Source organism: Martes martes (assembly GCF_963455335.1).
Source record: "Martes martes genome assembly, chromosome: 2".
In the NCBI taxonomy this organism is placed as follows: Eukaryota; Metazoa; Chordata; class Mammalia; order Carnivora; family Mustelidae; genus Martes; species Martes martes.
Genome location: NC_137889.1, coordinates 46,443,323 through 46,464,751, shown reverse-complemented (window position 1 = coordinate 46,464,751; position 21,429 = coordinate 46,443,323). Strand labels below are relative to the sequence as shown.

Sequence of the window (21,429 nt, the reverse complement as noted above, 5' to 3'; positions counted from 1 at the left end):
CTAATTTTGGGGAGAGTCACCAGGGGGCAAGAGGAGGGGACTCCGGAGCTGTGCTCCCCTAACCTCTGTTCTTTAGAGCTATAAGACAGGAAAGAGCAATTCTTTACTCTCCTTTTCAGTTCCAGCACTTACCTTCCCTCCGCTAATTATATAGCCGCCCCGATTATTTGTTTACAGAAGCCACGTGAGTCAGCCAGCCCCCAAAGGGTTAACGCTCCCAAATTACCGGGCTGGGTTAACAATAAACAGGATGTCCTCCAGAAATTAAATTTAAACCACTGTGACTCAGGCCAGCCCATCCTCTCAACTGGCTCGTTGTCCGGGGTTATTATCGGTGGTTAATTATACCATTGGGTTTAGCAACAGTGTTGGTCAGTTTGGGCCAAGAGAAAGCAGGCTTGGGCAGAAGGGGGTGCGGAGGGAAGGGGCGGATGAATGGGTGGAAGCGAGAGGTTTGAAAGGGAGCACTGAAAGGAGTGGGAGTGGCATGGTCCCCTCAGGGCTCTCCTGCTGTGGCCCTGTACCCTGAGCTGATCGCAGGGGCACTTAACTCCTTGTTAGCTGAGGGGGGAGAAGTGGGTTCGGGGACTTTCCGTTTCTCCAGCCATGGACACTGGCTGTGTTTGCATCTGGCCTGGGCACGCTTCTCAGAATCGGAGAATCAAAATTCTCAGCACCTCAAGGCAGCTTCTGAATTATCCTGTTTGACCCTGGCCTTTCACAGAGCAGGAAGTGAATCGCTGGGCCCTCCTTACCTGCGGGAGGGTGGCCGGCTCCTCGGAGGCGAGGCAGCAGTGGTGGGTTGCTTTAGACCCTAGACCTTGACCTTCCTTCTGTTAGGCCAAACTGTCCTCGGTTTCCAAGTGGGGAACCTGCAGTGCAGAGCTTCCCAGCAGGGTCAGCACAGACTTGGGCTAGGCTCAGAGTCCTCTCCCAGTTAGCCAGGCTCACTTTTGTCAGTTCTTACCGGGAATGACCCAGCCTGGCTGGTCCTTCATGCCCCTGTAGCTTGTCGTCCCTCTCCAGCCACAGCAGCCGCTCTGCAGGGCTACTGTTTGCCCCTTGTAGCGAAGTAGTGAAGCCCCTCATGCAGATGAAAAGTGCTGCTCGTGGTGTTTTTTTAAAACGCTGGTTTTCAAGGCTGATCGCTACCCCGGCGAACCTGTAATTTCTGACTTTGCAGCTCCTCAGGACGCAGATATACAGTGACTGTGAGCAGAGCGGTGTCTCCCCTTTCCCGCCCTCACCCCTGCAATGCAGCTGCACACCGGACTCTTGCTAGGAGAGATGCTCTGGGGCAGAAGGTGGTGCCCATGACTCCCAGCTGACGCTCTGGAGCCCTGTGCTCCGGAGACCAGCCTGGCTACCGCCAGCCCTAGACCCACAGGGCGTGCGGCACAGGGGCTGGGAGCAAGCCGCTGCAGGAGGACAGCAGCTTACACTTCATCAGTGCTTTTCAACCACATCCCTCCCCATCTCTCCTAAAAGCCCCCTTTGTCTCTTTCTCTCATAGGATTCCTTTCAAGATTGGGCAGCCCAAGAAACAGATTGTCCCCAAAACAGTGAGTAACCCGATTCTTTCATTCTGAAGCTCAGTCTGTCTCACGTGGCCTTTGCAGAGAACCAGAACTTTGACTCAGCTCATCGTGGGCCTGAGAGGGCTGCACCCAGGCTGCCTTCCTCTCAGCTATCTTACTCCAGAACCTCACCTAGACTGGGGCTTGTGGGGGCCTCCTAGCCTGGGACATTTTCCTTCCGCAGATCAGCCTGGGCTCCTCCCCATCATCCTCGGGTGGTTCGAGGAGGTAGGTGACAGGTGAGGAGGAATCTGTGGCTCCTGTAGGGCCCATCTCTCTGATCTAGCTTGCAGTCTGTGCTTCCCTAAGAGGGCTCCTGAAATGTAGGCCCCCGCCGAGGACATGTCCGAAACCTTTATCTCCAGCCAGTCAAGCTGTGTGAGGATCGGGAAACTTCTCTGGGGAGGTCCCTTTCTCTCCACTGCTAAAGGCATCTTGGCAAGGACCCAGAGTCTGCGGGAGGGCATGAGTGAATCCTACCCCCTTGAGAGTCTGCAGGTTTTTTTTTTTTTTTTTAAGATTTTATTTATTTATTTGACAGAGAGAGAGAGATCACAAGTAGGCAGAGAGGCAGGCAGAGAGAGAGGGGGAAGCAGGCTCCCTGCAGAGCAGGTAGCCCGATGCAGGGCTCGATCCCAGGATCCTGAGATCATGACCTGAGCTGAAGGCAGAGGCTTAACCCACTGAGCCACCCAGGTGCCCCGAGAGCCTGCGATTTTTATCCCTATTTTATCCCCAGAATGGGAGAGGAATCACAGATTCTTAGAAAGTTAGAGATGATCGGAGAAATATAACTATCATATGATCTCTTTGATATGAGGAAGGGGAGATGCAAGGTGGGGGGGTTTGGGGGGAGGTAGGAAAAGAAAAAATGAAAAGATGGGATTGGGAGGGAGACAAACCATAAAAGACTCAATCTCAAGAAACAGACTGAGGGTTGTGGGGGGGAAGGGGGACGGGAGAGGGTGGTGGGGAAATGGACATTGGGGAGGGTATGGGCTATGATGAGTGCTGTGAAATGTGTAAACCAGATGATTCACAGACCTGTACCCCTGGGGATAAAAATACATTATATGTTTATTAAAATAAAAAATTAAAAAAAAAATTAGAGATGGAAGCCCTTAGTGATCATCCTGTCCAACCTGATTTTTCTGATGAGAAAACCAAGGCCCACGAAGTCACAGTGACTTGGAGCCTCTGTTCCATACACATTCCATTCCTTTGGGCTGCCTTCCTCAGGCTGCGAAGGTCTTCCAAGGTTGGGGAATTCTGGGAAAGAATGGCCTCTTGAACCCCCTATCCCACAAATTGGAGCAGGCTCTGGGTCTCACTGTGGGAAAGCATTACTATACACCGCCTCTCCTTGTGCCCAGCACCGTTGGCCTGCTGGAGCGCCTGACGGGCCTCCTTGGCTTCACAGCCTCGGCCCTGCTTGGCTCAGGACTCAGGACTACAGGAAAGCTACCGTGGCAGTTTGGCAAGAAGGGAAGTTCAGCACACATCTGACCAATGGCTCAGTCTTTGGAAAATACAAAGTCAGGCCACTTAAAAGGAAGTGCACTGCATTTCTCTTTCAAGGGAAGGCAGGCCGAGGACAGACGGCACTTTACCTCCCATGCAGAGGCTGGCCATCTGCGGAGGCCCTCAGCTGAAGCGCAGAGAATCTGGGTGTGCAAGTGTTGGGCTCCAGCCGGCTACAGGAAGTGGGAAGGTGTGGTTTTGAGTCTCCAGAGTTTAATCCAGGGCAGATCTGAAAGGGAAGTAGTTTTTGAGAAGGGTCCTTTATTCCCCACACTCACTACCAAAACACAAACAGACAAACAGAAAACTCTCCCAACACCCTTACCTCTATGGAGATAGCCATTGTTCTCCATAGAAAAATACAGGCTACAGTTCGCTTTCTAGCTTCTTTACCAGAGGCTCTTTTTTTTTTTTTTAAGATTTTATTTATTTATTTGACAGACAGAGATCACAAGTAGGCAGAGAGGCAGGCAGAGAGAGGAGGAAGCGGGCCCCCCGCTGAGCAGAGAGCCAGATGCGGGACCCTGGGATCATGACCTGAGCTGAAGGCAGAGGCTTTAACCCACTGAGCCACCCAGGTGCCCCCAGAGGCTCTTTTTTGACAGATCTCTGGGTCTTTTAATCTGAGGAGTGGCGAGGTCTCCCCAAAGGAAGGACAGGTACAATCCCAGTGCCAGCAGATGGCCCTACAGACAAGCTGGCAGATGGGCCCCTGGCCTGCTTCTCCTGCTCTTCACGGGAGTCTTGTTTGAGATAGAACCCTGGTCCTTTGACTTTGGGAATCTGCTCCCCCAGACAGACTGGGCTTCAACTAGTGATTAAGAATCTGGATTTGGGAGGTTTCCTGCCTGGATTCCCACCGCTCTGCCATGTGCTGTGTGATGACCGTAGACAAGGCCGTTACCCTCTCTGAGCCTTGCTTTCCTCCTTCGTGAGTGCAGACGATCCTGGTACCCATGCCGTTGACGTATTCGGAGTCTTATGTAAGGTCACGCGTATGAAGCACTGAACACAGCGTCTGACACATAACGAGCCCTCAAGAAATGTCAACTCCATGATGGGAAGAGAGTTTCTAAACTCCTGGGGATGCAGCCTATCTCCCCAGAGCAGCCAGATCCCCTAGTGGGGCAGGGAGGGAATAGTCGGCCAGGCCTTTGATTTCTCCCAAGGAACCAGAGCCATGTTAGGGCTTGGAAGAGAGTTCTATGCTCCCTCAACTCCCCAGAGGCACTGAAGTATGAAGAGTGAGAATCTGCCCCTTTGGGTCTCGTTCTCCGCCACACAGGCCCCCTCCAGGCCCCCGCAACAGGCCGGGCCCAGGCCGCTATGGTGGCTGCCCACACACAGAACGCCCTGCTGGTCTTACCCAGGCGCTGTCAGAGAGCGGCAGACGTGGCTGCCTGCTGACGGGAAGTCCCGGTGCCCCTGTCATGGGCAGAAACGCTGTTATCTTCAGGGAGTTTCAGGAGGTTTTTGGCTCAAGGCACCCAGCTGCCGACACAAAGGAAGCATTGTGCGGGTGCTCGTGCTCTTCTCCTGTGCCCAGGTCATTAACCCGAGTTCTCTCTTTTTTTTTTTTTTAATATTTTATTTATTTACTTGACAGACAGAGATCACAAGTAGGCAGAGAGGCAGGAAGAGAGAGAGGGGGAAGCAGGCTCCCTGCTGAGCAGAGAGCCCGATGTGGGGCTCGATCCCAGGACCCTGGGATCATGACCTGAGCCGAAGGCAGCGGCTTTAACCCACTGAGCCACCCAGGTGCCCCTAACCCGAGTTCTTTTATTGTCAGGGCTCAGGCTGGGGTAGCGTGTTCTCGGCAGGGGCTGGCCACGGCCCTTGAAGGGGCAGGACGGGCGCCCCCACGCCCCCCAGTACCAGCCTTCGGCTTAGCCCCCTCCTGCCCCTCCACCCCGGAAGGCAGCTGGAGCAGCTTGGCGTGGGGGAAGGAAGCAGCTCCTCCCTCCGCAACCCGGCAGGATGGACGCCCTCTCTGAAGCAGTTAGCCTGGGTCTCCACGGGCAGGAAGGCGCCCTCTCCGACTCTCAGCTGGGGCGGCGCTCCACAGCCTCAAGGCAGAACACCGGCCACGTTGCCATGTCGAGCCTTCCCTGGAGGGAGATTGTCCCTTGCCAAGCAGAGAGTCTCTCAGCCTCATTTAATCGTGTTGCGACATCCCCGGGGAAGCTGCTTCCCCCGCCCCCAGCCCCCCTCAGAGAGAGGCTTCTTAGAACTCCCGCATGCCCTCCGCCTCAGCTCTGACCTGGCACAGCGCAGCTCAGGTGCCGGAGGCCCGGCCCTGCCTACCCATCTCCCTTTTCCCTTCACAAATGGCAGTTTGGATGGGAGCTCAGCCCCCTTATTCCCTTCACAAATCCTGACTCTTGCTCTGTGTTAACCCTGACCCCAGGCCAGTGGCGGGGAGAGTAGGGAACAGCACCCGAAGCCGTGGAGCATGCGGGGAGCAGCCTACGGCGGGGTGCTCGGTCCCCCTGCGCTAACCTCGCCGGCCCGGCCCACCCCGACCCTCTGACAGTCTGCACATGTGTTTATACTCGCGTTGTTGACTTGGGGCCAGTCGCCTCTTTGGCAGAAGCATCAAGCATTCAAAGATGTTCAGATCTCTTGTGTTTGGCTCTTCCCTCGGAGTGGATAGACCTTGGACTGAGACTCCATTGTGTCTCTCTATTCCCTTAGCCATTGTCTGAGGGGCCAGACTCCTGCGGTGTTGCCTTGGCTCTTTCCCCCAGTGGAGGAGAGGGATCTTGAGACCAGCGAGCTGTAGGAGCAAGCCACACCTGGCTACCAGAAGCAGAGGAGGGAAACATTCATGGACATCGCAGGTGGCCACATGGCCTTGAGCAGAGGCCAAAGGAGCCAGCCCTACCCCAACATGCTTGTCAGCTGCTAGCATGAGACGTCGTTTCTCAGCAACCAGAGTGATCCAGCCCAGCCGGAACCCCACCATCGCTCACTCTCTGTGCAAGTCCAAGCAGTCCTGGCCAGGGGGACCAGGTGCTCTTCGCCATCCCACACATGCATCAGCACACGTGGGGATTGCAAAAGAGGGTGCTGGGAGCCAAAGCCATAGCTCCAGTGGGTCGGCAGGCCTTCTCCGTACCCGCCTCCCCTCCAGGAGCACCGACTCCGTGTTCTTGATCTTCAGGAGGGCTGGATTCTGACCAAGACCTCCTTCATTTAATTGCTTTCTTTTGGGGCAAAAAGCCTTTTTGTATGTGAAGGCTCTGCTTAGTGGTCACATCCTACAGAATAAGAGAGGGGATGTGTCCCGTGAAGGAAGGCCTCGGTACAACCCCCAGGCACAGGATCCAGGCTTAGCTGAAGGTCTGGCTATCAGCCAACCCCATGCTACGTGCTGCCTGTCCTCCCCACTGAGGGGTTAGGGTCCAGTCTGCACCCCCAGACTGCTCTGGGCATCCCAGCGCCCCTGCATGTAGGAGAGGAGCAAGGAGACACCGTCAGCAGGCCAAGCACCGGGCTCGGCGCAGACTGCTAGGGGATCCTTCAAGCCAGCCGACGGGCCCAACGCAGCTAAAATGCAGCAGCCACTGGCAGTGTTCACAGGGAAAACCTAACCAGAGCGATCCCGTTCCACTAGGAAAGAAACCAAGACTCAGAACGTTAGGTAGTATTTTTCATGCTGCACAGCTGGTATCAGAGTTCAGGTCTCCTCCGTCTTTGCTCACTCCTGTCCCCCGCCGTCCTTGGTGGCACTGCCGGAGAAAGGGCTGGACTGCCTCAGTGCGGACTTGCTGGGCCAGGGCCAGGCCCCCCACCCCAGAACAAAGCCCCCGCCTGCCATCTCGCCAGATGCTCTTCAGGCTTTGGCTGAGACTTTGATTCCTGCCCCGCTACACATCCCCCGGGATAGGTGGCACGTGAAGCTTTTGTCAGGAATATATGCTTTCGTGGGTCCGAATATTGAATTTTTCTAGAGCAGCTTTTGTTGGATCATAAGGAAGGCGATGATGAAGATGTCAGGTTCCTGGGTGGAGAGACGGCAGGGCGGGGGGGTCTGCTGAAATGAGAGCAAAGACTTACCGGAGAGAGGGAAACCTTTGGTGAATTTTACTTCACAGTTTTGTGTCAGGTCCCAGATGCTGGGCGCATAAAGTAAGAAGAGACCCCGAGCTCCTACCTCACAATTTGACAGTTCAGATGAGGAAAGTGAGGTATGTCCATGCAAGGGCAGCGACACGTTGTCATGGCGTGGGACCCTGGCTAGGCAGGTTCTCCAGTGTGTGGCCCTGCCCCCAGTTGGGGCTACACATGTACACTTGTGTATTGAATCTGTGTCATCTCTCCCACCAGTTCCCACATCTGGTCTGTTCACCAGCGGAGCCCTCACACCTGGCAGAATGTGTTGCACTTAATAGTTGCTCAGTAAATGTTTGTGGGATTAACGAATGCTATTTTCAAACCGGAGGAGAGTGCTGAGCTCAGAGTCTGAATTCCACCTTCCTTTGCCACCGACCAGACCTGCATCCTCCCGAAAATCACCCCCCCCCCACCTCTGGGCTTCGTTCCCCTCACTCGTAACAGGACATAATTGGCCCAAATACTGTTCTGCCGTTCTGGGACTATGTTGAGTTTACCCAAATGCACAGGAGGAGTATGGGGTCTGTGGGACTCCCAAATGCTTTGCAGGGCACTGTGACAGAAGGGTGTGTTGATGAAGAATGGTGGGCCCTTGACACTTTGCACAATTTCCCTCTCCGTGAGCTTCAGCCGGCCTGTCGGGAGATTGAGAAGGAGGGTTCAGGGCTCACACTGGCAGGAGTCTCTGGGAGCAGCCAAGAAGGCATCTTTCTTAGGTCATGACTTTAATTCATCAGCAAATAACTTTTCCCCCATTCTCAGAATGCCAGGTAAGAGCCCAGGCCTTGGAGCCAGGCTGCCCATGTCCCCATCCCAGCTCTGCCACTCTCTAGTGGTGTGATCATGCGTGGTTTGCTTTGCCTCTGTCTGAGGGAGCTCCTGAGTACAGGGGGGTAATGAGTACCTCTGCCTCCTCCAGCTGTGGAGGAGCGGCTGTGGCCAGGAGCACGAGGTGAGCACCCTGAGAGCATGAGCTGGTTTTCCTGGAGTACCTCAGCCCAGAGGCTCAGCAAGCTGTCCAAGGAGCCAGTCCTGCCCATGTGGAAGGGAAGGAGGAGTGGCCTGGGTCCCCTCCTTGTGGCTCACAGATGTCATCTGCATCACAGGCCACTCTCCTAGGGGACCATGGCCAGGGCCCCTGTGGTTGGATGAGGACATTCAGGTGCTAGGTGTGCAGGTGGCTTTCTTGACCTCCCTGACGTGGAAGCAGCAGAATTGGGACCAGGACTCACGCTCACCTGATATAACTATTGGCATTGGGGAAATTGGTTAACTTACGAGGAGTTTTAAGAGAGCATTGCCTGAGCCAGGAGTAACAATTTGCCCTGGGAACATTCCAGCACACAGAATGGAGACAGGAGCTTTCTGGATCCACCCTGAAACACCTTGAACTTTGAAGGTCACAGGAGATAGGCCCTGTAAGGAAACCAGGGCGTGGAGTGGCAGGGGACCGCCTGCTTCCCCGCTGGGCTGCCTGAGTCTCAGTCACATTCTGAGCACCTCGCCTGCCCCACGAGGGGTGGGGGGGTGGGGAGAGGGAACACAGCCCGGTGCCTCGCGCCCTGTGGTGGCAGAACAGAGCCACAATCCGCTGCTACTTGCCGGGCTGGCCTATGTGGGAGGGGAGTCTTTTGCCCTAAATCAAACACTTAATTAATTCGGGAACACAGGGATACTGTGTCGTTAACGATCTGCCGGTGCTTGTGTGAACTGGACGGGGTGGTTCTCTGCAGCCCCGGGGAGGGCGTGCGGGGAGTTTCAGTAGGCTGGCAGATTTTTTCCAGCATGTTGTCATTTCTCCGATGATTGAGTTATCTCTTTGGTTACAGGTGGAGAGAGATTTTGAGAGGGAGTATGGAAAACTCCAGCAGTGAGTGTCAAATCCCAGAAGGTTGGGGGGGTTGGGGGGTGAGAAGGGCAGGAGCCTCCCGCCAGGTCTCAGCTCCCGCAGGGCCCCTCCTGGCACTGCCAGCAGAGGGGCCGCTCCTCTGTCCCGCCAGCAGCCCAGGAGCCGAGGGCAGCTCAGTTCACAGCCTGCCAGAAATTCTCCCCCAGCTGATAGCTGTGTGAGAGTCGTTAACTCTTAGCCTTTGGGTTCTTGGCCTCGCACAGGGCTGGCAATGGCCCTCCCATTGGTAGGACAGATCCCTGGGGTGCAGGGACCCCTGCTTCTCCCGGCAGGCGGTCCAGAGCGTCAGGTTGGGCTTAGCTCAGGTAGATGGGAAGGAAGGGGCTGAAGCAAGCTGGCGGTGCCAGGTGCCCAGGACCATGCCCTTGCCTTGCAGGCTGGAGGAGCAGACCAGGAGGCTGCAGAAGGACATGAAGAAGAGCACCGATGCTGACCTGGGTAGGTGGCGTATCCCTAAGCCAGGCCTAGCCTGGGGGTACAGGTGGACCTCCGGCCCTCTGTCACGTGCGGCTTGGCTCCCGAGGTCTGTGCACAGGGCCACATGCCGCTGCTCATCCCCAGGACGCGGGTGGGTCTGGACACGACTGCCCCCACACCTCCAGGCTGTGTGTGCAGTGGGCCGAGGGTCTGCCCCGTCTGTTTCTTTTGTGGGTAGCTCCAGGTTGCCTGGGTAGAATCTTTCTTCATTGTTCGCCACTGCCTTTCCAGTACAGGAGAGGCTGTGATAGGGCATCTGGGTGGCTTAGTTGGTTAAGTGTCTGCCTTCAGTTCAGGTCATGATCCCTGGGGTCCTGGGATTGAGTCCCGCATTGGGCTCCCTGCTCAGTGGGGAGTCTGCTTCTCCCTGTGCCTCTGCCTGTCGCTCCCCCTACTTGTACTCTCTCTATATATCAAGTAAATAAATAAAATCCGTATTTTTTTTAAGAATTTTATTTATTTGACAGAGAGTACAAGCAAGCAGAGTAGCAGGGAGAGGGAGAGGGAGAAGCAGGCTCCCCACTGAGCAAGGAGCCAGATGTGGGGCTCAATCCCAGGACTTTGGGAATATGACCCAAGCCGAAGATAGCGGCTTAACCAACTGAGCCACTCAGGCACCCTAGGAAATAAAATCTTAAAAAAAAAAAAAAAAAGGAGAGGCTGTGACTTACTGCTTCCTTTCCTGGGTGCTTCTCCCGACGACCATAGGGTCGGAGCACAGATGAAGGGAAGGTAGTGTTTTCATAGTGAGCGGCTCTGGAAGCAGTGGAATGTCAGAGACCCACGAAGTGGATAGCATGGTTTTCTAATAAAGAAATCAGGATAAACGGGGGACCCCTGGAGCCCGGAGTCGAGAGCAGAGTCTGGACGGAGAAGGCCCTCCTGAAATAGCAGCGGCCCAGCCCCGCCCAAGGCCTGCATCCCACAGCCGGTGCATCAGAGTCCCTGGAAGGCCCACCCTCAGGCAGTGCTGCTGCAGCTGGTCTGGGGACCCCATTTTTAGAACTGCTGCTCCAGATGGTTGAGGGGAATCAAATTTCCTGATCTCAGGGTCTCCTCAACTGCCTGGACAAGAACCAAAATCCCATCCCGTGTGCCCAGGCAAGTTCACCCGCATGTGACCAGTCTTTGTTGACCGTTACATTCTGAGGGTGCATCGGGGCTCCAGAGACCTATGTGGCGTCCAAGACCCCCCCCTTTAAGGTTCAAAGGCCACCAGGCTCCCAGTTTGCGCTGGGCTGGCCACACCCTCCCAGTCCCTGAGAGTGGGGGCCCAGCGGTGCTCACAGAGGCCGGTGAGGACTCCCGAGGGGCCGGGGTAATTCCATGCTGTTAATTGACTTCAGAAGGTTTGGATGATTCAGACGGAGACAAAGGCAGGAAGTGTGAACGCTTCAGGAGAGAAAAGGAAAATTGGGAAGCAAGTCTTCCCCCATTCCGACTTTTCAGGGTTTTTTCTTCAAATATTAAAAAAAAAATTAGTGGAAGAAATTTTTCAAATACGTTTTCAGTTTTGTCTGAGGCTTTATCCTTTCATTATACTGTCTGAGGTCATCTCATAATCCAGGCGGGTCCCACATGATGTTCGCTCCTAAGCCTGCAAAGTCACTTCACAGCTTTGAAAGAGGGTTTTTTGCTCCGTTGCTTCAACATTTCTGGGAGGTCTGCTTTCCCGGGCTTCTCCCATACTTTGCCCCTTTGCTGGGTGAGGGCAGCAAGCTCCCAGGTTCAAGAAAAAACCCGGACATGGCGGGACGGTCATCCACCGGGGGCCTCTTCGTAGGCATGTGAAGGTGCCCGAGGGAAGAGGGGTGCCCCGGGTGGGCTTCTCTTTCTCCCCTTCCTCGAGGCGGGCTGGGGCTGGCCTTGGGGATGCTCCCTCCTTGGATGCAGGGGCCAGGCGAGGCCACATCTGTCACGAACTGGAGTGACCCTTATTTCATCCATGCAAAGATGTTTTTTCACATTTAATTACATCTCTGAAATCAAGACACTGTGGCACTTGATAGCGTTTAGTTGGCACTTTTGTCCTTTCCTAATGGTCTGTGTGGTAACGATGTGTCTTGCAGTTCATGGCATGAAATAGTAATATATTCAGAAACTTGTTTTCCCCTGAGACCTTGAAACTGGCACAGACAGTATGGAGCAGGCAGGGCCCTTCTCCGGTCTCTCCTCCTGCCTCTCTAGAGTTTTTTTTTTTTAACAAGTACTGGAGACCTAAAAACTTGTCTGGGACCAAGAACCCCAGAGCTGCTGATAGAGCTCCCTCCTGCCTCGGAGCTGCCCTGTGATCTCTGGGCTCCCCATATGTCACACAGGGTGTCAGAACATATGGACAAGGCTACAGCAGGGCAATGTTCTTTGTCCATGGGGAAATTACCTTGGACAGCATAAGCAGAAGCAGACACCCTGGCAGAGCCCGTGGGGCCCAACCACAGTGTCTCCAGGCCTGGTCGCCGGGAGAGCAGCGGACGGGGAGGCAGGTGCCCAGAGGCTGGGCCTGGCTTGGCACTTGGAGCTCTCTGACCCATAGGTCATTACGAGCTCTTCTGAGCCTCACCTGCCTCATCTGGGAAATGGAGCCAAAATACACCACCCCAGATGTCTCCTGGGTTGTTGGAGCCCTGAATGAAATGGGGGTGGGGGGAGTAGGGGAGTGGGAACCATTGGCAGCTTTGGAGTTCTTGGTCTGGTACAGGTTTTTAAGGATCCATTGTTGGGAGACACAGCGAGAGAGGGAACACAAGCAGGGGGAGTGGGAGAGGGAGAAGTAGGGCGCCCGATGCAGGACCCGATCCCAGGGCTCCAGGATCATGACCTGAACCGAAGGCAGATGCTTAACGACTGAACCACCCAGGCACCCCTAAGAGTTTCTTTAAAATGCACGTTCCTGGATTCCAGACTTACTGAATGAGAATCTGTAGAGCTAGAAATAAGTATTTTTTTATAGCTTCCCACCCAAATGATTCTGTTAAAATCTAGAGTTCAGAAAATTAAGTCGTTGCAAAAGGTAAAGCCGCTCAAAAGAATTACCCAGAGCAGCATCCGATGGTCAGGAACAGTCACCGGACAGTAAGGACTCATGACTCATGCTCTGTGGTACTCCGAAGCTTTTATGGTGTGCGGCCTGGGGGAGGTCAAGGTACGGCCCCTGGACTGCAGGAGGATGGGGGTCCTGGCAACAAGACCTTGAAGCCTGTCCCTTCCCAGGTTCACTGAGCTTTGACCTCTTACAGCCATGTCCAAGTCTGCCGTGAAGATATCCTTGGACTTGCTCTCCAATCCCCTCTGCGAGCAAGACCAGGACTTCCTGAACATGGTGACAGCTCTGGACACAGCCATGAAGCGGATGGATGCCTTCAACCAGGAAAAGGTAAGTGGAGGTCTTGCTCTCCTGCCTTCTCACTGCTTCTGTGTGGGTGGAGTGCCTATGTGGAGTCCTTAATGGGCTTGGTCTTCTCTTGGGCCACCTTCAAGCCCTCTGAGGCCCGAGTGTTGCAAGCCCTGGGAGCTCTTTCCCAGCCTTGCCTCAGCCCTGGTTGCTTCCCATGGCGCACTCACCGTGAGACCATGAGGGAGACAGGGTAGCTGTGCACGCCCGCAGCCCCTTTCCCTCACTCTCGTTGCCCACCCGGCCTCCCCACGGAGCAGGGCTGCAGTGGGCGGGCGGGAGGACACCTGACCTGGAACCAGAACCAGAACAGTACTCCCTGCTGCCCTCGGGCATCCCAGGCGTCAGCTCTGCCTCACTGCAGTGGCAGAGTTGGGGTGCCCCACCTGCCATTCCCGCCCCAGTCCCCCCAGCCCGGGTCTCGTCCCTGCCCAGGGTTCTCAGCAGAGCCCCAAGGCTGCTTTTCTCTTCTCAGGAACCTGGAGCCTCCCATTTGAGGAAGAGTCTGACTTCCCCTCGGTGTTGATGTCTTTGGGTTTTTTGCTCTTAACAGGTGAACCAGATTCAAAAGACCGTGATTGAACCCTTAAAAAAGTAAGTAAAGGTCGTCTGGGGACCACAGGCCTCAGAGACCTGGGCTCAGGGCACTTATTGGGAAGGCAGGCCCACTGGCCAGTTGGCGGCCAGATAGCGACTCTAGCAGCCTGTTTCCAGACGCACGCGGGGCTGACCAGAATCGCAACAGGGACACCAGCCTCAAGCCCCGTGGTCCTCGGGGTGGTTCCTGTGGTGACTCCAGAGCGCGCGTGCCTGGCCCGGGTACGCCCAGTGACCACGAGGCACTTCCGATCTGCCGCGCCAGACGGCCTCTGCTCCGGTGGTCACTTGGCCATTTTCCCCTTTGTTCCTGGTGGAGAAGCAGAGGGCCCGGAGCTTGCTGTGTTGGGCAAGCAGAGATCTCGGCCAGCCCTCCGCGGGGATGGGCAGGGCCTTTCATCTCCCCGCCGCACTGGGAGAGCAGCTGCCTGGAGCGCTCGGCTTTTGAAATGTGGGGGTGGTTGCACATGGGGAAGGGCGCAGCAGCGGGGTCCTGCCTGGGAAGGTCCCCTAACTCGTGACCTGTCAGGGTCAGAAGTTCTTCTGTAAGACTCATTTTCTCTCCGGCAGGCCCTGGGCAGTGATCAGACGGGCCTATTCCCTGAGTCCCCAGAGGGGGTGGGCCGGGGGGTGGGCAGGAGGAGCATTGCCTTGAAGCTCCTGGATCACTTCATCTTCTTCCCCAGCCTCTCCCAAACTGCCTCTGACCTAGAAAGGCTCCTACTCCAGCCCGGCAGCTGCACTTTATTACCTCTTCTGTGGTGGTCCCTGGCAGCTGCCTCACCAGGCCCGGGTAATGAGGCTCTGCTAATTACCATTAGGCCTGGACCGGGGCCCGGAGGGAGACGAAGAGAGCAGGTTTTGGTCCTCCAGCCCCTGGCGTTGGGGCTCTGGAGCTCTTCTCTCCCTGTTCTTCGGGTCCAAGGGGTGGGGTTAGGGAAAGCTGTTTCTAAGCCTGGGCTGTCTGGAGGCTCGGCCTGCGTGGGAAGGGATTTTTCCCTGCATCCCCCACTCCTTCCCTGAACCCCGGTCCCCTATCCCCTGCTTGGCCCCGGGCTTGCAGGGTCCCAGAGGAACTGGGTGCCGAGGAGGCTGGTGGCTTGGGAGGGAGGTGTCAGCAGGAGCTCCATTGCTGGTGGCCTTCTGACCGGGTCTCCGGGTCCGAGGGTTGGCAACTGGATGGGAAGGACCAGCAGCCGCCACTGAGACCGCCATGGACACCCACGGCTGGCAGAGCTAGGCAGGGGACACCAGCTCAGAGAACAAGGGGACTGACTCCCATCTCGATTTCACAATCAAGGAGGCGGCCTTGAAATCTGATGCCTGGCTTCTAGAGCCAAATGGAGAGAAATCCCGGCTGCTTCCCACCGCCCCAGCAGCCCACCACCTGCCAGGAAGGTGGGTGAGCAGCACAGGGGGCGGGCACCATCTCCGCAGCGGATCCGCTGACCTCTGCCTGAGCCTCCCAGGCCTGCCTGCCTGCCTCCCTGGCGGGCTCCTCCATCCCAGCGCCGACATGCGATCTCCCCTAACCACATAAAACCAGCACTGCCTGTTGCTGCCTCTTGCCAGCAGAGACGCTCCCAGGGACCCCGGTACCGGAAACAGGAAACTGCAGCTTTCCTGTCCTCTGATGAAGAACATCACCACATGGCCACCCAGCCGCCCCCAGCCTCCCCCCAGGGGGCTCGGCCTCTAATCCCCCAGTCTCTGGGCTGCGTTCACATGGTCGGATGGGGATGCTTTCAATTTCCCTTTCCTGGTGGGTGGAAGATCCCGGCTGTGTGGGCACGGATTGAGGAATGGCAGGCATTCCCCACCAGGGCCGGCTGCTCCCAGCCTACCTCCCAGCCGGCCTCTTTCTCCTTCCTCCTTTCCCTCCTCCCTCTCTCTGCCTCCTCACCCCATCGCTTGGGGCGTGCGGGGGGGCAGTTTGGTTGAACCTTAGGACAGTCATAGTCACTTGGGCAGAGCTTCAGCGACGGTGTGGTGTGGGCCCAGCCCATTTCGCCCTTCTTGGAAGCGTAGACACAGCAGATTTTAGGACCTTGTGACCTAGGCGGACGCCACAGTGGCACCCTCAGGAAGAAGGACCCGGATGGTCTGTAATCGCCGCGGTGGTGCTGTGCGGTGGGCGGGCCAGCATGCCCCAGCCAGCCCGCAGCCCTGGCCAGGTCCCTGCTCCTCTGAGTCGGTTTTCCCGTCTATAGAAGGGGAGGCCTGAAGTCCATCCCTGTGGTGGCTCGAGTCCGGGCTCAGGAGGAAGGGGACAGAGGTGGCCATGGGCTGAAGTGGTGGCCCGTGGTGGGTTGGGCTGCCTATGGAAGGTAGAGTCTGCCTGCGGGCCCTGGCCCAGGGCCTTCCATGTTTGCAGTGTTCCCCGTGATCCCCGTCACTGCTAGTTATCAGGGAAAGTGGGACACTGAGCAGAGGGGGTCCAACTTCCCAGCCTTGTTTCTTAGTGGCAGCCTGGTGAAAGTGTGAACTTCTGGCCTCGGGGAGAGCCGGGTCCCCCACCTTTCCTGGTCAGCTGAAGTCAGCAGGTACCCCTGTGCGGTCCTGGGAGCAAGTCTGGGAAGGCCCAGGGACCAGCCTCTGCCTATCCCCACTTCCCTGCCCCCTTTCCTCCCTGACCTGAGGGTGGAGGAGAGCACCGGACACTCCACACCTGGGGCCCCGGACCGCTGCCATCAGGGCTCCTGGCCTTGCTCCCCAGCCTGGTGCCCACACTGCCCAGCGCGGGGAGCAGGCAGAGTCCCACGTGTCGTGTCCACGTAGTTAATGGGGAGGTGGGGCCTCACTGGGGCAGTAACCGGAACCAGGATTACAGAGCCCCGGGCCGCCACGCTTTTGTCCGCCACCTCAAATGCGCTGTCTGGTCTCCCTGCCTGCCCTCAGTTTACCCACTTTAATGTAAGTAGGGCATGACACCTGCCTCTCCCTGCAAGGGAGTCCCGGAGCCCAGGGCCCAAAGCCACCCAGGTGGTAAGTGACTCCTGACCCACCTGCGGTGACCTAAGCCAGCTAAGCCTCTTGAAGCCTCTTGGTGTGACGGAGGGGCACCATCTTGGGTGGCAGAAGTTACCGTGGTAAAGAGATGTTTGGCTCTAACAGAGCAGCTGGGGCCAGTGTGCGCCGGGGCCACTTCCTCCCCACAGGGGACGGGTGGTCTTGCTTCCAGAGAGCCCCATCACGGAGGCACACCCAGTCTTACACTTGGTGGGCCCTGAGGTTGCCCGGCATCGTGTGGACATCTGTAGTCCTGGCTCCATGCCTTGCTCCCTCCTTGGGGCCCGGGACTTGGCCCTCGGGTGGGAGTCCTGTCTCCTTTATAAGCTGATCCAGTCCTTGCATGTAGTCAGCGTCTCTGGTGCCTTTGACCCAGGAAGGCCCTGGGAACCGACCCCCAGTGAAAACCGAGGACGAGCAGAAAGACAGATGCTGCTGGGGTCAGAGGGTATCCAGAACTGCACCATCAACCAGTGTGGTGGTCGTCCCACCCGCCCCCCTGGAGCATGCCCCGCGTGCTGTGTCCATGCTGCTGCCCTCTTTCTAATAGAAAACGCTTCACCTGCTGCTTCCTGCCTCCTCATCGTCCTGTCTGTGCCCACTCCCCGCAAGGCCACCTGCAGCACGGACAGCAGAGGCCCTGGCCCTGGGGCCACCTAGTTAGATCAGTTCTAATGAGAGAATGAGGGTGCCCAGCAGTGGCCCCTGGTCTGGCTGGGGTGGAGGGGGAGGTGATGGTGGCTTCCATCAGGCTCCATTGCATCTGCTGCCTTGAGCCCCCATCAGAGCCCCTACCAGAGGCACAAATGGCGAGGCCAGTCCTTGCTGGTGATCTCACCTCTGCAGACCTACCATGGACTGGGGGAAGAAGGGGGACACCTTTGTCCTGGAGGTAGCCAGTCCCCACACCCAGTTCGCACAGCACCGAGGAGACCTCTTCTGCGGGCAGATCTGTCATTCAGTGTTGATTTGATGACTGATTGGTCTAAGGGCATGTCTTAGCCACTTCTAGCCTTTCCAGTGGGGTAGTGAGCCCATCAGCACTCCCCATCCGTTAGAGGGATGTGTTTTAGTGCCCTTTCTTGGGGATAAGCCTTTTGTTCCACCAGAATCCCCTGCCAGCATCCCTTGCCTTGGCTGGAAAATTCAGTGCTTTGGTCAAATTTATATTCTGTTTTCTGGCAAAAAAAAACATTATTCTGTGTCATAGGCACTCTTGACTTGTTGAGGGTTTTAAAAACCAAATTCATCTGGGGCGCCTGGGTGGCTCAGTTGGTTAAGTGACTGCCTTCAGCTCGGGTCATGATCCTGGAGTCCCGGGATCGAGTCCCACATCGGGCTCCCTGCTCAGCAGGAAGTCTGCTTCTCCCGCTGACCTCTCTTCTCTCATGCTCTCTCTCTTTCATTGTCTTTCTCTGCCTCTCGAATAAATAAATAAAATACTAAAAAAAAACAAAAACCAAAAAACAAATTCATCTAACTAGAATTTTAAATAAAAAAGTGAAAAGAAAGAACCCCAAATTCGTGGGCATACCCCTTTGAGAGGCAGACTTGGAGAATTGTTCCTGATGTGGCATCCAGGCTACCTGATCGTGGCCCGGGAGCTACTGGGCACCCATGAAGGGGGGGTCCCCGCCACGTGCTCCTGCCTCTGCATCACCCCCTCTGGGGCTAGCAGCCTCAAATAACCCCAGGGCTGCCACCACCCTTTACCTCGGTTGCGGGGCCAGATCTGCTGGGGCTGCAGGCACCCCCGGTTTACAGGGCAGACACCTGCCGCATCCCGCAGCAGCGACAGCTCCCCCTGCCCTGCAGGCTTTGCATTCAGGGAAGCTGGCCCATCCCCTCCTGTCCAGAACACCTGCTTGCAGGTTTCTTGGTCTTCAACACTTATTAATCAAGGGAAGGGCAGCATCTTTGCCTGGGATGTGGTCCTTCCCTCTGTCTATCTCACGATCTCCTTGCCCTTCCTGATTAAAGATGACACCTGTCACAGAGATGATGCCCACAGGGGCCAAAGTGTCCACTGCCACTCTGTGTGAATGGCATGCTCCTCAGCATTTCCCTGTGGTCCTTTGGAATGGTGGGTGGGGTGGGGGAGGCAGGCAGATGCCCTTAAGTTTTCCCCAAACATCTGGTTGGACAGTGTCACCATTTCAGTAGGAGAACCAGAGGATTCCTGCTTGTGCCATGGTCTGCTGATAGAAATAGGCTCAGACTAGGTTTTTTGTTTTTTGTTTGTTTGTTTTTAAGACTCCACTTATTTATTTGATAGAGACATAGCGAGAGAGGGAACACAAGTAGGGGGAGCAGGAGAGGGAGAAGCAGACTTCCTGTCAAGCAGGGAGCCTGATGTGGGGCTCCATCCCAGGACTCTGGGATCATGACCTGAGCTGAAGACAGACACTTAACAACTGAGCCTCCCAGGTACCCCCCAGACTAGGTTTTGACTGCAGGTGTCACCTGCTGGCGTCAGGATGAGGTGGTGGGGAGGTGCTGGAGAACTGGGATCCCTGAGCTCTCTGCTGCATGGTCACTACCTCATGGCGACCTTGGACATGTCGTGTTGTGTCTCTCTGGCCTCAGTTTTGATTGTTGTATGAAAGGAAGATGTCGGGCCGAGCGGTGCGAGGAGTCTTCAGCTCTGCCATGTTCCATTCTGGGTCTCTGCCATGGCCAGGGCCATGGGAGGCGGGCAGGGAAGGAGCAGTGGCCGTGACAGTGGCTCCCCAGCATTCCCACCCCCGTGGCTCATCCCGGGTCAGCAGGCTGACCCTCGGCCCTGCCTTTTTTCTCTCGGCCTGACCCCAGAGAGCACCCTCAGTGGCGGGAGCTCATCCAGCGCCGGGGCCTCAGCTGGTGTGCTCGCGAGAAACCCCCAAGTGCCACTTAGCGGGCACACGGGCTGTGCGCTTGACAGCGCCCCAAGCCGCTAGGCCGCAGCTCGCAGAATGGCCCGTGTCCGACAGGTTTGGCAGTGTCTTCCCAAGCCTCAACATGGCGGTGAAGCGGCGGGAGCAGGCCTTGCAGGACTACCGGAGGCTGCAGGCCAAGGTGGAGAAGTACGAGGAGAAGGAGAAGACGGGGCCCGTGCTGGCCAAACTCCACCAGGTACCAAGAGAAGGGAGCAGTGGATATGGACAGCGGGCCCCACGGGACCCCGCAGCCAGGCCTCCTTTACCTGGGGACCGACTCTGGGGCTGTGGGAGCAAGGCACAGATGTCCCAATGCCCCCCTCTCAACCACCCCCAGCACACGTATCGTGCCCCCAGCGTGGACGCCAGGTCAGCCACCAGGAGCCCTGACCCCGACGTCTTGCTTTCCAGGCCCGAGAAGAGCTGCGGCCTGTGCGGGATGACTTCGAGGCCAAGAACAAGCAGCTCCTGGATGAGATGCCGCGGTTCTACCACAGCCGGCTCGACTATTTCCAGCCCAGCTTTGAGGCCCTGATCCGAGCCCAGGTGAGGATGCTGCGGGACTCTTGCTCCACAGGGAGCCAGTGCCAGGCTTTGTAGCGCCTCCCGGGCCGCCACCTGCAGCTGTAAGGGTGCTCGGCCGCTCTCCTCTCTGCCAAGACGGTGGCTCTGCCACCCTGCCCCAGGCACGGCCTCTGGGGACCCCGACTGCCAGTGTTTGCTCCACTTCCTGTCTTGGCTCCTCCGTTGCTCTCTGGTTCGTCCCAGCCCTGGGATGAGGTTCCTTTTTGTTGAACGGCTTTTCCCCCCGCGTCCTCTCCCTCCTGTCCCCCGGAGAAAGCAGGCCGCACTGTCAGTGCCCCCCTTTGGCAGGCAGGTTCTCGGCATGGCGTGCTCAGCCAGGCACAGAGGCCTACAGAGGGAAGGCACCTTGCTCAGCACCCCATGTCTGCACTTCCCCACTCATTACTCCCCTTCTTTAGGCAGGTATTGCAGGGTGGCCTGACATCTAGCTGCCCCTGGAGGGGTGTCTGAACACTAGGGAGGGCTGTGCTCCAGGCCCCTGCCTGGGCGCCCGGCCACGGTGCGCCCTCCAGAACGGCAAGCTGGCCCCAGGCTGGTTGTGCGTGACGGAGCGGGAATAGCACCCTGGTCGGGCTGCTAGAGGATTGGCCACAGACTAAGACCTTGTCTCCCACTCCTCGGGTGTAAGGACACAGAATGTAGCACAGAGCTCCTGTCCTCCACGCCTGCCATTTTTCAAGCCATTAGCAAGGATTTTTCTCCCCATTTGTAAGAGAAAATGTCAAGATGCCAAAGCCAAGAGGTCTGCGCCAGGTGGGACCCCCAGCCCGCGGCAGGTGCTCAGCATGCTGCTGCTTTTCCCTCAGTTCCCCATCACTAGCAAAGCTCAAGGCTCAGCCACCTCCAGGCCACTTTTGCTCTTGGCCTGGGTGTCTGGCGCCCTCCAGTGGACACATTCATTCCTTGCAGTCAACAGGCACAGGCGCACGGAGGAAAAGACGGATTCCGCCTCCCCAGCTTACCATCTTTGGATGCTACCCAAACGCATGGGGCTGCCCACCTGGGCTCAGGAACCCTGAGCAGGATTGATGGTGGAGCTGGACCTTGTTAGTGACAATGTTCTGGGTCGCTAGGGAGAAATGAGGCAGAACATGAACTTACACAAGTGAGGAGGGGCTCTGCACCTGCCCCCAGAGCATTGCCCCTAGAGGTGAGGGCTTCCTTCCAGCAGCTCAGCCCGGCCCCCTGGAGGAAATGTGTTTAAGGAGACCCCTGCCTTCCCCGTCCTGCGCCACCACTGCTCCTGCTCCCCACACCCCCACCCCACCACGTGCTGCCTGCCCCCTCCATTCTGTTCACAGTAGGATGCTCCAGGGTGCCCAGAAGGGCAAG

At 56.9% G+C, this 21,429-nt stretch overlaps 1 protein-coding gene across 2 annotated transcripts in view; it reads left to right on the top strand.

Moving 5' to 3' along the window:
• Positions 1 to 21,429, top strand: part of BIN3 (bridging integrator 3) — a 43,080-nt gene that overhangs the window by 19,369 nt on the left and 2,282 nt on the right. The window contains exons 2-8 of one of the 2 annotated variants that reach the window (XM_080796770.1): positions 1,514 to 1,562; positions 9,044 to 9,084; positions 9,500 to 9,561; positions 12,837 to 12,973; positions 13,545 to 13,585; positions 19,567 to 19,708; positions 19,924 to 20,058. In XM_080796770.1, coding sequence (XP_080652896.1) covers positions 1,514 to 1,562; positions 9,044 to 9,084; positions 9,500 to 9,561; positions 12,837 to 12,973; positions 13,545 to 13,585; positions 19,567 to 19,708; positions 19,924 to 20,058 — 607 coding nt within the window. The remainder of the gene's footprint in view (positions 1 to 1,513; positions 1,563 to 9,043; positions 9,085 to 9,499; positions 9,562 to 12,836; positions 12,974 to 13,544; positions 13,586 to 19,566; positions 19,709 to 19,923; positions 20,059 to 21,429) is intronic. The other variant, XM_080796771.1, reaches the window with a different exon arrangement.